The 22,463-nt window shown below is 42.9% G+C and overlaps 1 protein-coding gene across 2 annotated transcripts in view; it reads right to left on the bottom strand.

Moving 5' to 3' along the window:
- TRANK1 (tetratricopeptide repeat and ankyrin repeat containing 1) overlaps positions 1-22,463 on the bottom strand; it is a 124,602-nt gene that overhangs the window by 61,259 nt on the left and 40,880 nt on the right. For both annotated transcript variants that reach the window (XR_004029793.1, XM_030812149.1), the window contains exons 3-8: positions 21,068-21,194; positions 17,037-17,187; positions 13,564-13,682; positions 10,799-10,882; positions 10,126-10,264; positions 7,738-7,869 (exon numbers count right to left, since the gene is read on the bottom strand). Coding sequence is in view for 1 of the 2 variants with exons in the window: in XM_030812149.1 (XP_030668009.1) it covers positions 7,738-7,869; positions 10,126-10,264; positions 10,799-10,882; positions 13,564-13,682; positions 17,037-17,187; positions 21,068-21,194 (752 nt within the window). In the remaining variant the exon portion in view is untranslated. The remainder of the gene's footprint in view (positions 1-7,737; positions 7,870-10,125; positions 10,265-10,798; positions 10,883-13,563; positions 13,683-17,036; positions 17,188-21,067; positions 21,195-22,463) is intronic.

The raw sequence follows: 22,463 nt of genomic DNA, 5'->3' as shown, positions 1-22,463 counted from the left end.
CAGATTTGGTCTTATGGTTAATTGTTTAACTTTCTGAGCAACTGTCAAACTGTTTTCCAAAGCAGATGCGCCATTTTTCTTACCCACCAGCAATGTATGAAGGATCCAAGTTTTCCACTTCCTTGTCAACATTTGTTGTTATCTTTTTTTATTTTAGTCATCCTGGTGGGTATAAAGTGTACTTAAAATTTTTAAACTGGTTTTTAGAAAGGTGATTCAAAGACGCCTACAACACATGAATAGGCAAAGAGATAAATAGAATAGAACAGCAAGTTCAGCATTAGTGGCATCTCCAATTACTGAAGTTAAAACAGACTTTTAAATAAATAGTGCAGAAACAAATAGGTAATTATTTGGAAAAAAGTAAAGCTAGATTCTTACAATAAACTACAATGGACCAAGAATCTAAATGTAAAAAAATGAAACACTACAGGCACCTGAAGAAAATACGGGTGAATTCTTCTTTAACTTTGGTGTAAGGAAAGACTTTGTAACTCCAAATCTGGGGGCAATAAACAATAGATTGATAAATTTGACTACATAAAAAGAAAACCAAATTGCATGACAAAAAACAACAAAGTCAGGAGACAACTGACAAACTGGGAGAAAATAATTGAAATATATACCACAGACAAGACCTAATGAGCAAAGAATTCTTAAAAATTGAGGACAAAGGACCAAAAACCATATAGAAAAATAGGAAAGAGACATGAACATGTAATTCATAGTAAAAGATATTAAAATGATTCTTAAACACATTCTTAAAAGTTCAACCTCACACATAATTAGAGAAATGCAAATTAAAACTATACTGGAAAAACAATTCTCACCTATTGGACCAGAAAACCTTTTAAAATAAGACAACAAATTCTGCTAGTGAGAATGTTGTGAGAGAAGCACCCTCATACATTGCTGGTGGTAACGCAAATTGGTACAAACCTCTCCTGGATGAAAAGTTGATAATATCTAACAAAACTACATACGCATTTATACATATGAATTAATATGGAGTGATTTCCAGGACACACTCTCAGTGAAAAAAATCAGGCAAGGTACAATGGCTCATGCCTGTAATCTCAGCATTTTGTGAGACCAAGGCAGGCAGATCACTTGAGCCCAGGAGTTTGAGACCAACCTGGAAAACATGGCGCAACTCTGTCTCTACAAACAACAACAACAAAAATAGCCGGGCATGGTAGCACATGTCTAGTCTTAGCTACTCAGGAGGCTGAGGTGGGAGGATCACTTGAGCCCGGGTGGGTGAGGCTGCAGTGAGCCAAGACTGCACCACTGCATTACAGACTGGGTGATAGAGTGAGACCCCTGTTTCAAAAAAAAAAAAAACCACAGAGAAAAGAGAAGAAAAAAGAAAAAGTGCCAAAGAGTTATCTATATAATGTAACTCTTCATGCAAAAAAAAAAAAAAAGAAAGGGAGCTATAAGAAAATAGCATGTGTGTTCATTGCTGCAAAAGAAATGCAGAAAGAATAGGCCTGAAATTAAAGAAACTGATTATCTATAAGGCTGGATGGATGGGCAGGGGGCAGAAAGGAGGAGGAAATGGAAATGGCCAGGGAGCAAGGATGAGAAGGAAGTAACATTTCTCTAAGCCTATCTTTTGTAAAGTTCTGACTCCTAGAACCATGGTAATATTTCACATGCCCCTCATATACCCAAAATATAAACAAAATCAATCAGGATGTGGGGCAAATCCTAAAATGGAATACAAACACTAAAAAAATGAGTCTGAGTGTTCTACAAATTACTAACAAAACCATAGTAAAAGGAGTGGGAAAGAAAAGAACTACCAGTATCTTAACAGGATGCTCTAAGGCTAAAGACAAAAAACACTGAATATAAATGAACATAAAATGAATATAAATCTAGTCAGTAAATGTGTTTCTCACAGAGGTATTATGTCTGAAATTCATAGACTGAATAAGTAAATATATTGTAGATGAACAATATTACAAATAAAAAGGGCTGAATGATCATGGTGTTTGGACTGGAATCAGAGATATCAATATAAACTCATGTTTTTTAACATAGACATATGCAGAGAGATACAATAATATAGATGTAGTATCATCAGTTAGTGCACATACATGTATGTCCTAGCTCTTATCTGCCAAAAAGTCCTAGAAACAATGACACTCTGCTTAGCAATGGCATACATACCTAGTACCAGATCCTGTTTCCTCTAACATTCTCCAATAGGAACCAGGGATCCTTAGAGAAGTGGTTGATTCTAGGGCTGGGACAGGGACCACGCAATATGAACCTGGAACACCTTGTGGTGTCTGAAAGTAAGGAAGTGCTCAAGAGGACTTTTTGAAGGAACACAGGAGCCAGTCTGAAGGACTGCTTTATGGCTAAAGCTGGAGCAATGTTAGCAAAAAAAATACATAATCATAGCATTGGATTTTATCCCATAGAATAAAATAAACATCCGAGTCCATACCGAAATCATTAAATAATTGAATATACAGGGAGAAGGAACAGCTCTTCATTACAGAAGAATTCCAAGCAATAGGCTGGGCGTACTGGCTCACGCCTGTGATCACAGCACTTTGGGAGGCCCAGGTGGGTGAATCACCTGAGGTCAAGAGATCGAGACAATCCTGGCCAACATGGCAAAACCCTGTCTCTACTAAAAACACAAAAATTAGCTGAGCATGGTGGCACACACCTGTAATCCCAGCTACTCAGGAGGCTGAGGCAGAAGAATCACTTGAACCCGGGAGGCAGAGGCTGCAGTGAGCCAAGATCGTGCCACTGCACTCCAGCCTGGAGACAGAGCAAGACTCTGTCTCAGAAAAAAAAAAAAAAATTTTTTTCAAACAATAAATGTAGACAGAAGGAAGAAAAATTTTAAATCAATGTTAATCAAAGACCATAGTAATACCTGTAGCTGTCAAGATCTACAAAATGGATACCAAAATTGGTGGGCAGAAGTTTGAGAAGAAACAGGGTATGTGCACAGTTTCAAAGTATCCCCTCCAAGATACTCATTAACTACAAAAGAAAAGATAGTAATTTTACAGTGGAGAAGCTCCACACATCATACCTTGACCAAATAATCAAGGTTAATGTGATAAGAAGTATTGACATCATGAACCCCTTGGTATGATTCACTGAGGATACAAAATCATTTCTGTAATATTCTTACCAAAAACATGTAACTTCATTCCAGTCATAACAAAATATCAAACAAACCAAAATTGATAGATAGTCTACCAAATAACTGACTACTACTCTCCAAAAGGGTCAAGGTAACAAAAGGCAAGGAAAGACTGAGGAATGGTCACAGACTACAGAACACTAAGGAGACATAAAAACTAAATGCAATGTGGGATCCTGGAACAGAAAAGTTACGTTAGTGAAAAAGCTAGTGAAACTCATATGAGGTCTGTATATTAGTGGACAGTATTATATCAATGTTAATTTCTTCATTTTGATAATAAAACTTTGCTTTTATTTTATTTTTTAGAGACAGGGTCTCAGTCAACTGACTGGGCTGAATGCAGTAGCACGATCGTAGTTCACTGCAGCCTCGAACTCCTGGCCTCAAGCCATCTTCCCACCTCAGCCTTCTGAGTAGCTAGGACTACCGGCCTGTGCCACCACACCCAGCTAATTTTTTTATGTTTATTTTTATAGAGACAGGATCTCACTATTTTGCCCAGGCTGGTCTTGAACTCCTAGGTTCAAGTGATCCTCCTATCTCGGCCTCCCATAGTGCTGGGATTACAGGCTGGAGGCACTGTGCTGGCCTAAACTTTGATTATACAACATGCTAACTTTATGAGGAGGCTGGGTGAGGGGAGTACAGAAAATCTCTGAACCATTTTTGCAACTTTTCTATAAGTCTAAAATTAGTTCAAAATAAAACATTTTAAAAAATGGAGACAAGATTTTCCCTGATGAAAAAGAAGAGGAAGAGGGTATGGGAGAAAGCAGAAGAAGAAGGAGCCTGTGAGAGTTGAAAGCCTCATTCATTGGAGGTCATACTGGCAGCCTATGTTGACATCTCTAATTGAAGAAAGAAAAGGCCCTCCTTTTTTTGAGACAGGAACTTGCTCTGTAGCCCAGGCTGGAATGCAGTGGCGCAATCTTAGCTCACTTCAACCTCCGCCTCCCAAGTTCAAGCAATTCTCCTGCCTCAGCCTCCCAAGTAACTGGGACTACAGGTGCCCACCACCACTCCCAGTTAATTTTGCCATGTGGCCCAGGCTGGTCTCAAACTTCTGGGCTCAAGTGATCCACCCACCTTAGCCTCCCAAAGTGCTAGGATTACAGGTGTGAGCCACCACACCCAGCCAGCCCTATCTTTACTTTATGTTTTATCCTCCCAACTTTCAGAAAGTTGGAAGGGTTTCTGCGTTTATAAGAAATAGTATAAAATTGTTATTCTAAGCCACATACAGGTTAGAGTGTAAGCCACATATGGCTATAGAGCACTTGAAATGCATGATGAGGTGTGGTGAAAAGAGTGAAACACATGCTGGATTTCAAAGACAGTACAAAACAAAAAATAATGAGAAAAATGGCCCGGCACGGTGGCTCATGCCTGTAATCCTAGCACTTTGGGAGGCCAAGGAGGGCAGATCACAAGGTCAGGAGATCAAGACCATCCTGGCTAACATGGTGAAACCCCATCTCTACTAAAAATATAATAAATTAGCTGGGCATAGTGGCACACATCTGTACTCCCAGCTACTTGGGAGGCTGAGGTAGATCTTGACAGCTACAGGTATTACTATGGTCTTTGATTAATGTTGATTTAAAATTTTTCTTCCTTCCATCTACATTTATTGTTGGATTTTTTTTTTTTTTTTGAGACAGAGTCTCGCTCTGTTGCCCACGCTGTTGTGCAGTGGCACGATCTCAGCTCACTGGAAGCTCCGCCTCCTGGGTTGAAGCGATTCTCCTACCTCAGCCTCCCGAGTAGCTGGGACTACAGGAGCGTGCCACTATGTCACGTGGATGTCAGGAGACCTGGAGACGTGTTTTTTGCAAATCAAAGAGTCAGACAAGAAGTATTTTTTAATTGAAGATTTACAAGGTAGAGATATGTAAAGAGAGCACAATGATTGGTGTGGCACATTCTTTAACCATAAATTACTAGGCTAATGTGAGCTTTAGCACAGTGGTATGCTAAGACCCAGTTCATATTAGTTCACAAGAGCCAATTGTTTAAGGTCCAGAAATGTTGCAAGCTGGTTGATAAAAATTATAATAAAAAATTGTATGACAAACAAAACCCATCACTTCCTAATAATTTTTACTACATTTTGCTATCATCTATGATGAGGTTTCTTTACATCTATCTGAAAATGTATCTGTATACTAAAAATAAAATATAATAATGTCCTACCACACATCTCTTCCCAACTCTGTGTTGCATGACATCACATTGGTACCATGAATTATGCCACATGGGAGTATTTCCAAGCTTGTCCAACCCATGGCCCACACAAATTCGTAAATTTTCTTATAACATTGTGAGATTTGTGCATGGACCTTCTTTTTTTTTTAAGCTCATCAGCCATCATTAGTGTTACTGTATTTTATGTGTGGCCCAAAACACATTCTTATTCCAATATGGCCCAGGGAAGCCAAAAGATCAGACACCCGATTATACCATGGAACTCAAGAAATGCTACAATTCAGGCCTTCTGTCTTGAAGAGCTAGTTGTTTGCCAGAATATCACTGTCTTTAAGAAGGGACTAAAACACAGAAAACATCAAAAGAACAGATAATAAATAACGGGTTAGGAAGTGAAGAAGCTGGAATCATCATACACTGCTGGTGGGACTGTAAAATGGTACAGCCACTTTGGGAAATAGTCTGGCAGTTCCTCAAAAGGTTAAACATAGTGTTACCATACGATCCGGCAATTCTACTCCTGGGTATCTAGCTGGGAAAAATGAAAACAAACGCCCTGTACACAAATATTTACAGCAGCATTATTCATAATAGCCAGAAAGTGGAAACAACCCAAACACCCATCAACTGAAGAATGAATAAACAAATGTGGTATATTTATACAATAGAATATTATTTGGCAATAAAAAGGAATTAAGTATTGATTCATTCTACAACACAGATAAACCTTGAAAATACGCTGGTGAAAGAAGCCAGTCACAAAAGGCCTCATATTCTGTGATTCCACTTACATGAAATATCCAGAATAGGCAAATCCATAGAGACAAAAAGTGGTGATTGCTTAGGGCTTGGAGATAGGAGAAATGGAATGACTGCTGATGGATGTGGGGTTTCTTCTTAGGATAAAAATGTTCTAAAATGTATTGTGATGATACTTGCTCAACTCTGAATAGATCAAAAAGCATTTAACTGTACACTTTAAACAGGTAAATTATATAGTATATGAATAATATTTCAATAAAGCTCAAAAATCCATAGGCCCCTTCTCCTTTGTTTCCCTAGATATAGGTTCCTAGGTCCCAGTTCAGTGGGAATGACATTAGAGAAACAAGCCTCACTGGGCTCCTCATGACAGATGCTGAAGAGAGGAAACTGCAGTTTCCTACGAGTAACCACCAGACCAGGGGTCCCCAAAAGGAGGTCTTCAGACTGGTTCTAGTTCACAGGCATATTTAAATCTGAGCAGACAGCTAAAAAATCACAAGATTTCACAGTTTTAAAAAATCCAGATTTCTGGCCATGCATGGTAGCTCATGCCTACATCCCAGTACTTTGGGAGGCCGAGGCGGGTGGATCACTTGAGGTCAGGAGTTCAAGAACAGCCTGGCCAACATAGCTACTAAAGTTACAAAAATTAGCTGGGCATGCTGGTGTTTGCCTGTAGTCCCAACTACTCAGGAGAGGCTGAGGCAGGAGAATCCCTTGAACCTGGGAGGCGGAGGTTGCAGTGAGCCAAGGTTGTGCCACTGCACTCCAGCCTGGGCGACAGACTGAGACTCCATCTCAAAAAAAATCCAAATGTCCAACATCTCTTGCCATGAAAAGATGACAGCCCAGCCTGGTTCCTATGATCACCTCCAGGCTGCAGCAGCACCAGGCACAAGCTCCTCACCACTCCCTGTCACCTCCCTTCCACAGAGGCTGAGAGTCCATTGTATGTTCTTCTCTATCCCAAACAGAAAGCAAAAACTGAGGGGTCTGAGAGTTTCAAGAAAAATGAGTGACGTCAGAGAGCTCTGAGAGAGTGAACACAGCCTTCCTGCTTCCTGGGCTAACACGGTGCACCGGTGTCAGAAGAACCAGCTTTTCCTTGCATGTGCTAGCCTCACTCCCTCATGTGCCTGGTCTGGCCCCAGCAGGTATGGGAAGATGCAATCCCTGTGGTAGATTCTAAGTGCCATGAAGGCAGAACCATGTGCAGTTCAGTTCACGATTCCTCTCTGGCAGCTAACACAGATTTGGCACAAAATAAAATGAGTAACCATGTGATGAGGGAGGGAAAAAAGGCAGCCAGGAGCCCATGTTTTTGAATGATTCAACCCCACAGAAGCCATTTCAAGGTGAAAGAGCTCCTGAAGCCCAGCAATTCTTCCTTCTCTCACCTCACCTTCTTTCTGCATTACAGCTTACCCACTCACCCACCAAAATCAAGTTTAGTTCAAGGGGAAGTTTAGCCCTCTGAGCCAGCTAGGGATAGAATGGGTAAAACAAGGCAGTCGGTGGTGTGGGTCCTCAAAGCCTGACACCAGCCAGCCACAGCGCACCCTCTGGGTAGTGCCACTACTCACGCTTGACGAGGTATCCTGGGGAGTGGGCAGCGACGACGTGTAGGACAGTGCAGCCATCCCCGTCCTTCTGGTTAATGCGGCCTTTCCACTCAGGCTTGTGATCCATTAACCACCGGAAAAGATGGTTTTCTCCTGAAGGGAATTAAAATGACTTACTAATGTTTTCCACATACAGAAAGTCAGCAAAGTTAATTTGTGCAGCAGCAATAGATTAAAAAGAAAGAAAGAAAATCAGCAAAGCAAATCAATGTGGACCACACTAAGGTAACCAAATGAGGAATCCAACATACGTTTCCACTCACCACAAACAGGTGTGGGGAGACACGGGCGTTTGTCAAGTGAGAGGATGAGTTATAGAAAGCTACCCATAATCATCGTAGGTCAGGTTCCCTAGAAGCCTGAGACAGGGATTCTTATACATGTGACTGAGCTAGAGATAACATGAGAAAAGAGCAAGGAAGGCAGGACAGGTAGGGGAAGCAGCTAAGCAAGGTAGTGATACCAGTACTGTCACTCCAGCCTGACCTCATGAGCAGCCCTGCAGCAGGAATGCACCACAGCCTGGACCTACCTTGAGGCACTGGGGCTGGCCTTTTGAATCCCCATGTCAGTCAATCAAGAGCTACAGAATGCACTCAGGGAGAGAGGCAAGGTCCAGAGAGAACCTCTCTGGGAAGTGGTTTCTTTTGACAAAGAGCAACTCTCTGCCCAAGGGGCCAGCTGTGAGTTGTTAGCAGCTAACATTGACAGCAGGTGGGGGTGAGGGGGGTGGTGGCAAAGAGGATCTGGGTGAGGCGCAACAGCCTCCACTTTAATAATCAAGCCAGTATCTCTGATGAGATTACCCTACTACATTACTATCGATAAGACATATATATTGATTTCTTTTCCCAGACTCCTTCCTTGGAGTTCCTGAGATCTAGGAAAGCCACGCACCTCTGCCAACTCTTTGGACACCAATTTGTCACCATGTCAGGGTTCTCTGAGAAACAAATCAAGGATTAAAACATACCACCTTGAAGGCTCAATCTTACTGATACCACCTATAATCACAAGAACTAACTTAAAAGTAGACACAATGGGGAATCATGACATTCATAACCAGAGCCACACTTCTCTGCATTCCAGTTTCCTCACTTGAAACTGGGAGGATTAGATTAAGTAGCTTTCAATCAGGCTTTACTTTTAAATGTTTTATCTACCAATCTCTGCGTAAGAATAAAATCTCTCGGCCAGACATGGTGGGGCTCACGCCTGTAATCCCAGCACTTTGGGAGGCCGAGGTGGGTGGATCACTTGAGATCAGGAGTTTGAGACAAGCCTGGCCAACATGGTGAAACCCCGTCTCTACTAAAAATACAAAAATTAGCCAGGTGTGGTAGCGGGCGCCTGTAATCTCAGATACTCAGGAGGCTGACGCAGGGGAATCGCCCGAACCCAGGAGGCAAAGGCTGCAGTGAGCCAAGATCACGTCACTGCACTCCCCCAGCCTGGGCAATAGAGTGAGACTAAGTCTCAAAAAAAAAAAAAAAAAAATCTTATAAATTCCCCACTATATGAAACAAATAACAGCAGGACAAATCTGGCTAAAGCAAAGACAGGGGTTCCAGGTCTCAAGCCCATGGCCACCTCCCACACCCCCATTCCTGGGGAGATGATACAGCCTACAAGAGGTAGACTAGACAAGTTCTCTTGGCCCTTTCTGGCACTAAAATGCTATGGGTGAATGTCCCACAGTGTTGCCACGTGTGCTTGGAAAGAAAAACAAACTTCTATCTAAAGTGTGAGTGTGTGCATATGTGTGTGTTAATGATAAAATAAAAATATTTTTAAAGTTAAAGCCTATAACCAGATGGCAAAGCTTAAAAAAGAATTTCATGAAAATAGCAGTCCTTTAAAAGAAGCACAACCAAACTGTATCAGCAACAGCTCATGTCTCCCTTGGGATCCCCTCAGCCAAGGGACTGTGTTGTGTGTCTCACAACACAGCCGTCAGCCCTCTGGGCTAGAGTGAAAATGAACTGAGAGAAATAGAGCAAAGCTGCCTATGCCGGAAGGAGGAAACTCTGCAGGTCTCCTGGAAGTGTTGCCCAGCAACAGCCGTCTGTCCTAAGTCCCTTCCTTGGGTCCCAGGGCTCCATCCTCCTGCCAGGATCTGTCTAGAAACACAATCCTTTCCGTTTGGACCTCCTGCAGCTACTAGGTGCCAGGAAAGATAAAAATGATACTATTTCCCTGCTGCTTCATTCATTTGAATAATCAGCTCATTTGAATATTAAAATGGTCTGCATTCAAGTGGTTTAATTCTAGTTTCACTTGAGCTCAACAGAGTCCCAGAACTCGGCTGGAAGGGCAGCTTGGAGGGTGGAAAACTGGGAGAAGACTCACTGGCTTGGATACAGAGTCGCATGAGGGCATGAAGGGGATATGGTCCTATAGTCTCAACACTTGCACCAATGGAGATGAGCCACTGGACTAACTTGGGCACTTGTTCCATCTTCTCATAAAGTCCAATGAAAACGTATTTCTGGGGAAAAAAAAACACACAGGACAAATTATGGAAGTCACTAATCAATAGCAAGTTTCAAACTCCTTTACCCATAAAGTATGGAATCAGTAAAACTTGGATTAGCTGTGGTCCAAGCCTAGGATTATTATAAATAACAAATTTGTGGTAAGGCAGCTGAAGGAGAAAGTACCAGACACGAGGAAGTGTATGTTTCAAGAAATCGCCTTAGGAGGCCAGGCGCAGTGACTCACGCCTATAATCCCAGCACTTTGGGAGGCCAAGGTGGGTGATCACCTGAGGTCAGGAGTTCAAGACCAGCCTGCCCAACATGGCGAAACCCCATCTTTACCAAAAAATACAAAAATCAGCCGGGCATTGTGGTAGGCACCTGTAATCCCAGCTACTTGGGAGGCTGAGGCAGGGAGAATTGCTTGAACCAGGGAGGCGGAGGTTGCAGTGAGCTGAGATCGTGCCACTGCACTACAGCCTGGGCAAAAGGGCGAGACTCAGTCTCAAAAAAATATATACATATATATATATATATCACCTTACCTCAAAGAGACTTTTCAGTGATAACTCTGGGACATGAATATTTCTTGGTAATCGGTCTTTTTTTGCTGACAGAAGTAGAAATGACTGGTGGGAGAAGACAAAAAGAAAAGGCTGGAATAATAATGTTCTCCACATAGGTTATTAAAGCAAAAAAGTTATTTTAAGCTTTAAAACAAGCAAATAAAAAAAAAACCACTCTCTAGCCTTGTCTTTTTTTAAAGTGCTTGCCAAGTTTTTCAGCTATTTGCTGTGACAGTTAAAGTCTCTGTCTAGCCAACTTCCTGTTCCTGCTGAGAACTAAGGCCCCTCCACACTTCCTCAAAGCCTGCTGAGGACAGGAGCAGATGATGTCATGTAGCATTTCACAGTATAGTTGCAATGAGATTTAAAAAAAAAAAAAAAAAGGAGTAATTCCCTGCCAAGTTCTTAAGGCTTAGCAAGTGGAAGACTCAAATCCTTTAGAAATATCCCATCCCAATCAATTATTCAGCACATCAGCATTTTAAAAGCCGCAAGTACTTGCAGCCCATTAGACACTGTCAAATAGTCTGCTGCAGCCAGCTCCTATCAGCTACTGAGTTGATGATGCACATCTCCTCCTAACTTCAAGTGTTGTATGTCATATTAGTAGCTGGAAATTGGCCATGGTAAGAGTATTTACACTACCAAAGTTAGCAAATGCTACAAATCGGGACCTTTTCTTTTCAGAGACCCAGTTGTTAAACTACTGACCCTATCTAAAGTTGCTGAAGAGACTGAATCCCAGAGAATTTAAGCCAGTTTTCACAGGTCTCACAGCACATCCTGAGAAGCCCCTACTGAGATCATTCAGGTATGCTAACAAGTCTAAGAATTCCCAGCTCTGTTATGACCATGACTGGAAACCCAGTCTCAGCTCCAACCTCTCTCATGTATGGCTCTTGCCAGTGGACTTAGGACCACAGGAACTGAGCCCATGGCCACATCTCACTTCTAGTTTCTTTCAGATTGATACCCATTCTTTTTTTTTTTTTGAAACAGAGTCTCACTCTTGTTGCCCAGGCTTGAGTGCAGTGGTGCAATCTCAGCTCACTGCAACCTCTGTGATGCCCAGTCTTAACTTTTTGCCCTAAACAAGCCTTGCTGCCAGCACTCAACCCCACATGATAAGTTCAGCATTCCAGTGGTCAGATTGCTGGCCTTTTAAAAGATGCTTCTGTCTGCAGTATTTGGGAATTACTAGAGGCTCACTGCAGTAGGATGTTGGACCTGCTACTTGGGCTGGATTCCTGGGCCCTCCCTTGACTGGCTGGGATAATAATCTATTAGGAGTTGCCTGTCTCCCATTCTCTCATTCTCTACCTAGGCCCTGGAGCTCTATTCATGTCCACCCTACACTGGGAAGAGAGGACAAGGTTCTTTTCCTGAGTGCAATAAATTAAACTATCTTCCTGCTAATGAGGCCTAAGGCCTCCTACTCACAGATCTACCCTAGCACTTGGAATCACAGAATTTCAAAACTTTTTAAAAAATAAAGCTGGAAGGATCCTTATAGATCTCTTAGGCCAGCTACCTTATCCAAAGAGAAAATATCTCAAATGTCTTTTAACGGGACCCTGGATTTCTGACTACTGGTTCCCCAAGAGTTCAGTCTGCCTTCCTCATCCCTGCTCCCTGCCCTCCCAAGATTTTTTAATATGGGGGTAAGCTTCAGGGAGCCCATGGCTGGACTCCAGGAGGTTTCCCATGAACCCCCTGAAACTATACACACAACTGTCAGTGCATGACAAGAGAGCCCCACAGATTTCATTAGATTTCCAATAGAATCCATTACCTTGCCCAGAATTTAAGAATTCTCTATTCTAAAGTCATCCAATCTGCTAGGATCAGGAGTCCTTAATAGGTTGCCCTTGCTTTTGGTGACTTTTCTGGACTGCCCAGCTTTAGAAAGCCCAGCAGGGCTGTTCTAACCAAATTCCTAGCTTGGCCATGAGCATTTATAGCCTATCACCAATGACAACTACTATTCACTGGGCACTTAGAATATGCCAGGTATTATAAAACCCCTCAGCTCAATGCCTGGCACTACAGGCCTTCAACAGACATTACCTGATGAGTGCTCTTGTCCATTATTTCTGATTCTCACCAAAACTCTGAAGAAATAGGTTTATATAATGCAACTTACAAATGAGGAAATAAGACTTAAAGGGGAAGTAATTAGCCCAAAATAGTAAGTGGGGGATTCTGATTCAAGGACACATCTGTGTGACACTGAAGCCCAGACCTCCGCAGTCCACCCACTCCTCCATTCCATGGATTCCTGGCCATTGGTTCAGGTCCTACAACCTCACTTAGCCAGTACCCAAATGTTAGCAGTCCCTCAAAACCACATGAGAACCCTTGTGAGCAGCCCAGATAGGTCATCCGGGCACACATTAGCTAAAGCAGTATAAAAAAGGATTGTGAAAATGAACACACAGCTTTGTTTTTCGCATTCCACATTACCATTAGCATCTGTACTTTATATTTCTTTGATGACAGTGGAGACACAGAGCAAGGAGTGAGGTTACCACAATCTAAGTGTTTTTCCCATTTTTAAAAATAAATGGAAACTGGCTAATTAATCTATCTCAAAGACTTTTCATCTTTAATGATATCCTAGTTAAAAATTTACCCTGGCATCAAGATCAACAAATAATAAATTACAATCCCTCAATGCCAATGGAAAGAAATCATTTCATCAAGGACGTACTCTCCCCATGAGAGAGCCATCTCCTTTTACTTACATGCCATAATCCTTTCTTTGCCAACTTTTCTATTACAGATTGCCACACTTCTGTTGGGAATCCAGTTGTGAAAATATGATCAAAGCAAGGCAAGAAACTTTGCAAAACAATGGAGTCACCTGAAAGAAAGTTTCATAATTTAGGGATTTTAATGTGGGGAAAGTCTACAGCATTTAGGAAAAGGTCCTCCAATTAAGTTCACGCATAGACAAAAGTAAATTAAAGATACCCTAAAGAAAGGCATTTTCAAAGTAGTATGAAGTCATTTATAGTTGGTTGAAGTGGCAATTATTTTCAGTTCATCATCAAATCAATCCCCTAAGAGTTAGGCAGCATAATTAACATTCGCTTTGCCTTTCTAGTTGCCAAGCCCAGTGATATGTGCTTATATTTAATCCCTCAAATAAACCACTAAGGAAGTGCCTATTATCTCCACTTATAAAGGAGGAAATGGAAGCTTAAGTCACAAAACTCACTTCCTTTAAGAAAAATGGGACAAATATTGTTACCCAAAACATTAGAAACTATGACAAATGAAGATAGGTTTCATGGCATATCATGCAGTTAGTTCATGACAAGAAACAAGACTGGAACCCAGATCTACCAACTCTTGTCATCAATACACATTCTTCTGACCTGGTGGCCCATCGACCTATTGTACCTGGTGATCCTCCAACCATATTTCTCAAATTCATGGATGAGAATGTCCAAGGGGTACAGGTCAAGAGTCAGAATAACTTGGCACCTCTTCCAAGTTATTAATTTCAAAAAATAAGTAAATATCAAAACAAATGCATACTATATAAAATGATACAAAGTTTCCCATAAATATATTTTTCAAAATTTAGAAACTGGGCCACGCCAATTTCTTTACCTTCCAAAAAGGAGTACTTTGGTAAAATATTGGATGCATTGTCCTAAGAAGTCCTCTTAACTGCCCTCTTTCAGGTTGGGGACAGAATGAAAACCACCCAGGTTATCTTAAGGGGCAGTCATCAAGAAGCAGTTGTTTGGAATTCCCATAACTCCGGCCTGGCTTCTGACAGAATAGTGACATTTAAAAGATGCAGAGGGCCGGGTGCGGTGGCTCACACCTGTAATCTGAGCACTTTGGGAGGCCAAGGCGGGCAGATCACCTGAGGTCAGGAATTTGAGACAAGCCTGGCCAACAGGGTGAAAGCCCGTCTCTACTAAAATAACAAAAATTAGCTGGGCATGGTGGCAGTGCCCGTAATACCAGCTACTAGGGAGGCTGAGGCAGGAGAATCACTTGAACCCAGGAGTTGGAGGTTGCAATGAGCAGAGATCGTGCCATTGCACTTCAGCCTGGGTGAAAAGAGTGAAACTCCATCTCAAAAAAAAAGAAAAAAAAAAGATGCAGAGAAACTGGGCGCAGTGGCTCAAGCCTGTAATCCCAGCACTTTGGGAGGCTGAGGCAGGTGGATCACCTGAGGTCAGGAGTTGGAGACCAGCCTGGCCAACATAGTGAAACCTCATCTCTACTAAAAATACAAAAATTAGCCGGACGTGGTGGCATGCACCTGTAGTCCCAGCTACTCAGGAGGCTGAGGCAGAAGAATAGCTTGAACCTGGGAGTTAGAGGTTGCAGTGAGCCTAGATTGCGCCACTGCACTCCAGCCTGGGCAACAGAGCAAGACACCATCTCAAAAAAGATGCAGAGAAGTGCAGGCCAAGTCATTGGGTTAGGAAGAAAATGAAGCCAGCCCTGGCTACTATTGGCAAAAGACTGACTGAAGAGCTGTGACCCATCAGCACCCATCTAGAGACCTTCTACTTCCCTGTCTAGGGGACATGGCTGCACCCGCCTCTAACTCCTTCCCACTGCCTGCTACTACTATAGTCCCCTCTCTGTACTGAACTTGTCAAAATCTGTGAGATTCCACCTACAGACCACAGAAGTTGCTTTCCCACAACTGCAATGGGAACAGTTTGATTGATAACAGTCTATCCATTGTCAGCTGTGGTTTCCCCACATTTAAAAGCCAAAGACCATTTTTCAGAAATTCTAACATGTGCCATTTTTCATATTCTAACATCTCTGAAATCAGGATGTGTCTTACAATCAATGTTGTCTTTCACTGGCAGAGCATAAATTAATAACACATCTTAGTGCAACTTAAATTTGATCAAACACCATATTTAAAAACAACAGCCTGGATATTGGCAAGACCTTCAGACTGCACAATCACTGGCAAGGAGTGAAGTTTATTACACTGTGCTTTACCAGTTTCTGGTTTTGCCTGATCTGGGCCACTGACAAAGCTATGTCTTAGGCCAGGTCATTAGAGTCGTAACTTAATGCAGTGACATAAAAGGTTCCCCTCCCTGCTAGGCTGAACATGTGGGTCCTCCGCTGATTCTGCGGTGCCAGGCAGTGAGCTTCACAACCCTGACATGGAGAAGCCATTATCAGCTTTCACAGGACCTTCCATCAGCCCTTCCAGGTTATTTTCATAGCAAACAAATATTTTCTCAATAGATTGGAAAAATACTTGTGAAAAACCATAGGAAAGGCTGGGCATGGTGGCTTATGCCTGTAATCTCAGCACTTTAGGAGGCCAAGGCAGGTGGATTGAGGTCAGGAATTTAAGACCAGCCTGGCCAAGATGGTGAAGCCCTATCTCTACTAAAAACACAAATAGTTAGCCGGGCGGAGTGGTGGGCGCCTGTAATCCCAACTACTCAGGAGGCTGAGGCAGGAGACCCTTTGAACCCGGGAGACAGAGGCTGCAGTGAGCAAAAATCATGCCATTGCACTCCAGCCTAGGCAACAAAAGTGAAACTCCATCTCAAAAGAAAAAAAAAGAAAGAAAAAGAAAAATCACAGGAAGGAGCAAAAGTCACATCAGGCGAGTAGTATAAATACGGAAATCCCTATGAATAGCAACACAAAACACTTAAGAAATCTGAAGCCGGCCAGGCAGGGTGGCTCACACCCGTAATCCTAGCACTTTGGGAGGCCAAGGTGGGCGGATCACGAGGTCAAGAGATCAAGACCATCCTGGCCAATATGGCGAAATCTCATCTCTACTAAAAATACAAAAAATTAGCTGGGTGTGGTGGCGTGTGCCTGTAGTCCCAGTCACTCAGGAGACTGAGGCAGGAGGATCACTTGAACCCGGGAGGCAGCGCTTGCAGTGAGCCAAGATCGCGTCACTGCACTCCGGCCTGGCGACAGAGTGAGACTCTGTCTCAAAAAAAAAAAAAAAGTCTGAAACCAAAGTCCCAAAGCTTTTAGTCATTTATGCAAAAAGTACTTCATTGTTTTCACAAAGGCAGAAGCCACCGAAGCATCCAAAATGCTTTCTAATGTGTGAACTAGGTTCATTAAACTGCATAAATCAGCCACAAAGAAACACCCAGAAATTATCTCTCCATGAGCCTGAGTCCCCAGGAGCTATTCGAATAAAATAGCAAGGACTTTACAAAAAGTCTCCCCAGTTCCAACTTACTGCTCATAGTGGTGAAGACTCCAACAAGGAAATCAGCAACCGGTGCCTGGTCTTGGCTTCTCTGCACAAGTCGCAGACCCTCAAAAAACATGCGAGCGGCTTCATAAGGCTGATGCAACCTCAGCAAGGAATAACCAGCTCGGTAGTATCCCTGGAACAGGATAAAAAGCAAAACTGTCATGTACCACATCTCCTTTAACCTGCTGGTGAAAGAAAAAGCAAAATTGGCAACATGGGAAATCCAACTCAAAAAGTCTGACTTCTGGCTGGGCACAGTGGCTCATGCCTGTAATCCTAACATTCCGAGAGGTCAAGGCAAGAGGATCGCTTGAGCTCAGGAGTTGGAGGCCAGCCTAGGCAACATAGTGAGACCTTGTCTCTACTAAAAAGAAAATAAAAATTAGCTGTGTATAGTGGCACGTACCTTGTAGTCCCTGCTACTCAGGAGGCTGAGGTGAGAGGATTACTTGAGCCCAGGAGATAGAGGCTACAGTGAGCTACAGTCATGCTACTGCACTCCAGCCTGGGCAACAGACTTATATCCTGTCTTACTTCTATGTAAACAGGGATTTCTAACCAACACTGGATACAGGGTTTCCACATTATATTCTGTGCCACATTGCTTCTGTTATTTAACTGCCAAGAAAAGAATCACTTTCAAATCCATGACTTACATGGCCTCTAACATATGACACAGAGAGAAGGAAGCAGGTCTGCTTTCAATTACATCTCTGGTTGGTTGGATTGTTATTGACTGATTGATTGATTGAGACAGGATCTTGCCCTATCACCCAGGCTGGAGTGTAGTGGCATGATCCTGGCTCACTGCTACCCTCTAACTCCTGGGCTCAAACTAACCTCTCATCATAGCCTCCCAAGTAGCTGGGACTACAGGTGTGCACCACCATGCCCAGATAATTTTTCCATTTTTTGTAGAGATGAAGTCTTGCTATATTGCCCAAACTGGTCTTGAACTCCTGGCCTTAAGCATCTTCCTGCTTCGGCCTCCCAAACTGCTGGGATTATGAAGCCGGGGTGCAGTTCAAGTGAGCCACTGCACCTGACCTTATTTATTTATTCATACTTCAAGTCACAGCTTGAGCCGGAACAGAAGAATGAAAACGATCCTTTGATTAGTGTTCAGGAAAAGAATGAGACTGACATGAAAAACAAAGGTGTTTTTCTTGCCCCTTTCAAAGTAAACACAATTTCCACTGGGTACTTAAGAAAACAAATTGTAATGACAAACATTGAGATTTACTGAGTTCTACATTATAAGCAATATTCACGAGAGGCCAAAGAAATATGTGATTTCTACAGAAAGAACAAAATTACAATGATCAATAGAAGAAAATGGTCTAGTTTTGCCTATATACAAATAATATGACTCTTGAATGGGAATAAAATGATATTGCCTACACCACGTTGATCACCTGAATTAGCATCAGGGATCTACCAAACAATTTTCTGTCTAAGATAACAGAAAGCCAGGTGTAGTGACTCAAGCGTGTAATTCCAGCACTTTGGGAGGCCAAGGCAGGAGGATTGCTTGAGCCTAGGAGTTCAAGACCAGCCTGGGCAACATAGTGAGACCCTGTCTCTACCAAAAAAATTTGTTTTCTTTAGCTGGGCATGGTGGTGCAAGCCCGCAGTCCCAGCTATTCCAGAGGCTGAGGGAGGAGGATCACATGAGCCCACGAGGTGAGGCTCCAGCCTGGGCGAAAAAGCAAGACCCTGTCTCAAAAAAAAAAAAAAAAGAAGATAACAGGTGTTCAGCAACTGGGTTCATAAAAAAAGAAGTACTTTAAAATTCCACATAACACCAAATTTCTGGCTATTTAATGATTTGTTTTAACTTTCATTTTGAAAGTCTAAAGACCTCAGATAACAATCAAAGTGAGGAGGAAAAAAAAGTTGTTTTGTTTTTTCTAACTAGGCAAGCTGATAATCTCCATTTCTTTGCCTTCCTCAGATTCAAGGTTTTTTTGTTTTGTTTTTTGTTTTTTGAGGAAGATGAAGGGGATCAGAATATGCCACCCAAAAATATGCCACTTTGGCATAAGGATTATTTCGAGCTGAAGGTATCTGAGATTCAACAGGTACAAAAAGAAGCCTCCCCTGAGCTTCACTTAACTGACTAAAAAGCAGAAACTCTAAAGAAATGAGGACTGCCATAAATCTTCTCTCCCAGGGAAGTTTTATGGCCATGAAGAAGAGAGAAATTGAGCACCAAGACTGGCCTGAACAAACCTTGCTAAGATAGCCCTTATCTTCCATTACTTTCCCACGTATATACACCTTCCCACAGTTTGCAGCCCCTAGAGACCTAAAACTCTTTTCCTTTGTCTTGTCACATCCCCACAATTTATTATTCTTTATTAAAAATATCATAGAAGATCTCAGGCCTGTCCACATTTTTTGGAGCTTTACTTCTCTTCTAGAAAGATTCCTTTGACACATAAAAGTGAACATCAGATGAAATCTGTGTGCTTTTCTCCTGTTAATCTGTCTCTTGTCAATCTGATTTGCAGGGCCTCAGCCACTGAACCAAAAGAAGGTAGAGGGAAAATTTTTTGCCTTCCCTGTAGAGGACAATTGCGGTGGGGAAGCGGAGAGAGGATGGAGAGAGACTCCCAGGAGCTCTGGGTAAGAACTGGGAAGTGGCCCTGGTTGCCGTGCTGTCAGGGGCTGCTGCAGGTTTGGCCAATCAAGGAAGAAGCCCCTTGATGTAAGAGCATCAAGTCCCTTAAGCCACAGTCACAGCCTCCACTTCCGGGATGTGGGCAAAACCAAAATATTAATACTGTCCCAGCGAGAGGATTGGGAATATCCTAAAATACCTTTGGCAAGAAATTTCCCAGGAATGCGCCCCCATTTTCAAAACTAGTCAATAAATTCTAAAGCAGAGGTATTCAATCTTTTGGCTTCCCCGGGCCATATTGGAAGAAGAATGTCTTGGGCTACTTATAAGATCCACTAACACTAACGATAGCTGACAAGCTTTAAAAAAATAACTGCAAAAAGGAATCTCAATGTTTTAAGAAAGTTTATGAATTTGTGTTGGGCCACATTCAAAGCTGTCCTCGGCCAGGGGTTGGACAAGCTTGTTCTAAAATATTCATCCTCCAATAAGAAGTTTAAGAGTCAGTGTCTACTTATTATGTAAAATATCCAAATCCCTCTCTTAAAGTACTCTATAGGTCAAACCTCCACCACTCCCTTCCCGTTGTATTTTGTTTCTAGCAGTCACACATTATATGTTGCTTCAGATGCTCCAGAGTGGCTATTGAATTTAAGTCCTCTGATTGTAATGCTCTTCTTCTCCCCAGATTGAATGCAAACTACTCAAGAGCTGGGATGAGTCTTCTGCTCCTTTTGTCTGCCTTGAGGCACCAAGAACAGTAAAGGTGCCATGAAGAGTGGCACTCAGGGCATTTTTGATGAAAAAACAATCAAATGATGTTTATTGACCTTTGTTAACAACCTTAAAGGGTCTTACTGGCCTCTCAAACTTCCATGATCCCTCTAAAGAGCTGGTTTCTACTATAAGAAATGCCTTCTGAAGAATCGGTTTTGTATCATCCACCCAGCTTGCATTTGAAGTAAAGCTTCGCTCAGATGAAACTTGCAAACTGCGCAAAGAACATGAACAGATTATGAGTTTGGGTGTAACTACATCAGAACAAAACAAGCTCCTCTGTGATCTCCATTGTGCTCCATCCACTAGGAGGCCAAGCTCTGCTGTTCCTACAAAGTGCATTTCAACACTAGGCGATCCTTGTTTTTACTCTTCTCCAGATAATGATCACATGCCCCACGGGCATCTGTCTGAAGATGCAAAGAGATCTAGAAGCACTCCTAGCATTTCCACTTTTAAAAGGAACGGAAAGAGGCAGGCTAAGGGGAAGGAGGCAGCAGCTGCCACCCCCGGGTGCCACCGCCCCACACCTTCCATCATCCTTTCATACCTTTGTCCACTACCCCAATACTCTCAAGTCATCTCCCCACACCTTCACCCTCCCACCCCATACCTTCACATAGGTTGGATCCCATTGGAGACATTCCTTGGCAGCAACAAATGCCTCATTCCACTTCCCAAGGCTGAAAAAAGCATTTGATTTGTTGCACAGCAGCACAGCCAAGTCCCTCGGGGGAACCCTGTAAGAACAAACCGGTGGTCTGTCACGGTTCTGCAAATACAGAAAACAGTCTGTGAAGTCCCACCATTCAGTGCTGGCTGCTGCCATCAGGAAGGGGGTTTCAGTAGGAAATGACTCATTCATGCTTATCAGATCAGTCTCCCATACCCCAAAAAAGCCTGGAACATTTACAATACATAAATCTGTCCTTCCTCACTCCCAAATACTCTGCTCCCGTCTTTTAATGACAATTGTTCTCAACACGTTGGTTCCATCTCTCACTGATCTCCATGTGTAATCATTTCATCTCCATTGCCAGCCCTCAGAAGAATGGCCTTCAGGTAAGAGGCCTGTGCAGGCCCTGGGAGCAGGGCCTATAAGGCAGGGAATTCCATAGTCTTGCTACCCACAGTGTAGACCAAAGGGGATGCAAGAACTCTGGGTGAGTACGGCCCTGGCCCCACAGACTCCTGCCTGTAAGGAGGGGCACAGCTGGAAGATGGCCAAAGGAGGACCCTTTAAACTGTAGCAGGGCAGGGATGGCTCTGGCCTTGGTCTAGAGGTAATATAGCTGCAAGTTAATGCTGAAACCAGGCCAGAAGAAAAAAGAAAATTCAAAGCAAACCACAATATGTCAAGAGAAGCCCAGCTACCAATAGAATATAAGACACACAAATAAGAAAAGCAAGTCTTATGACTTCTTTTTTATTTAATATCTTTGAGACAGAGTCTCACTCTGTCGCCCAGGCTGGAATGCAGCGGTGCAATCTCGGGTCACTGCAACCTCCGCCTCCTGGGTTCAAGCAATTCTGCCTCAGCCTCCCGAGTAGCTGGGATTACAGGCGCACACCACCACACGTGGCTAATTTTTGTATTTCTAGTAGAGATGGGGTTTCACCATGTTGGCCAGGATGGTCTCGAACTCCTGACCTCATGATCCACCTGCCTCAGCTTCCCAAAGTGCTGGGATTACACAATTAAGACGTTAAATAGGCCAGGCGCAGTGGTTCATGCCTGTAATCCCAGCACTTTGGGAGGCCGAGGCCGAGGCAAGGAGTTCAAGACCATCCTGGCCAACATGGTGAAACCCCATCTCTGCTAAAATACAAAAAAATTATCTGGGCATGGTGGGGCGCGCCTGTAGTCCCAGCTACTCAGGAGGCTGAGGCAGGAGAATCATTTGAACCCAAGAGGCGAAGGTTTCAGTGAGCCGAGGTCGCACCACTGCACTCCAGCCTGGCAACACAGCAAGACTCCATCTCAAAAAAAGAATAAAAAATCTTCATCG

The sequence above is a fragment of the Nomascus leucogenys genome, chromosome 4 (assembly GCF_006542625.1).
Source record: "Nomascus leucogenys isolate Asia chromosome 4, Asia_NLE_v1, whole genome shotgun sequence".
Classification (NCBI taxonomy): domain Eukaryota; kingdom Metazoa; phylum Chordata; class Mammalia; order Primates; family Hylobatidae; genus Nomascus; species Nomascus leucogenys.
Note: the sequence above shows the minus strand (reverse complement) of the source record. Positions and strands in the feature narration are given on the sequence as shown.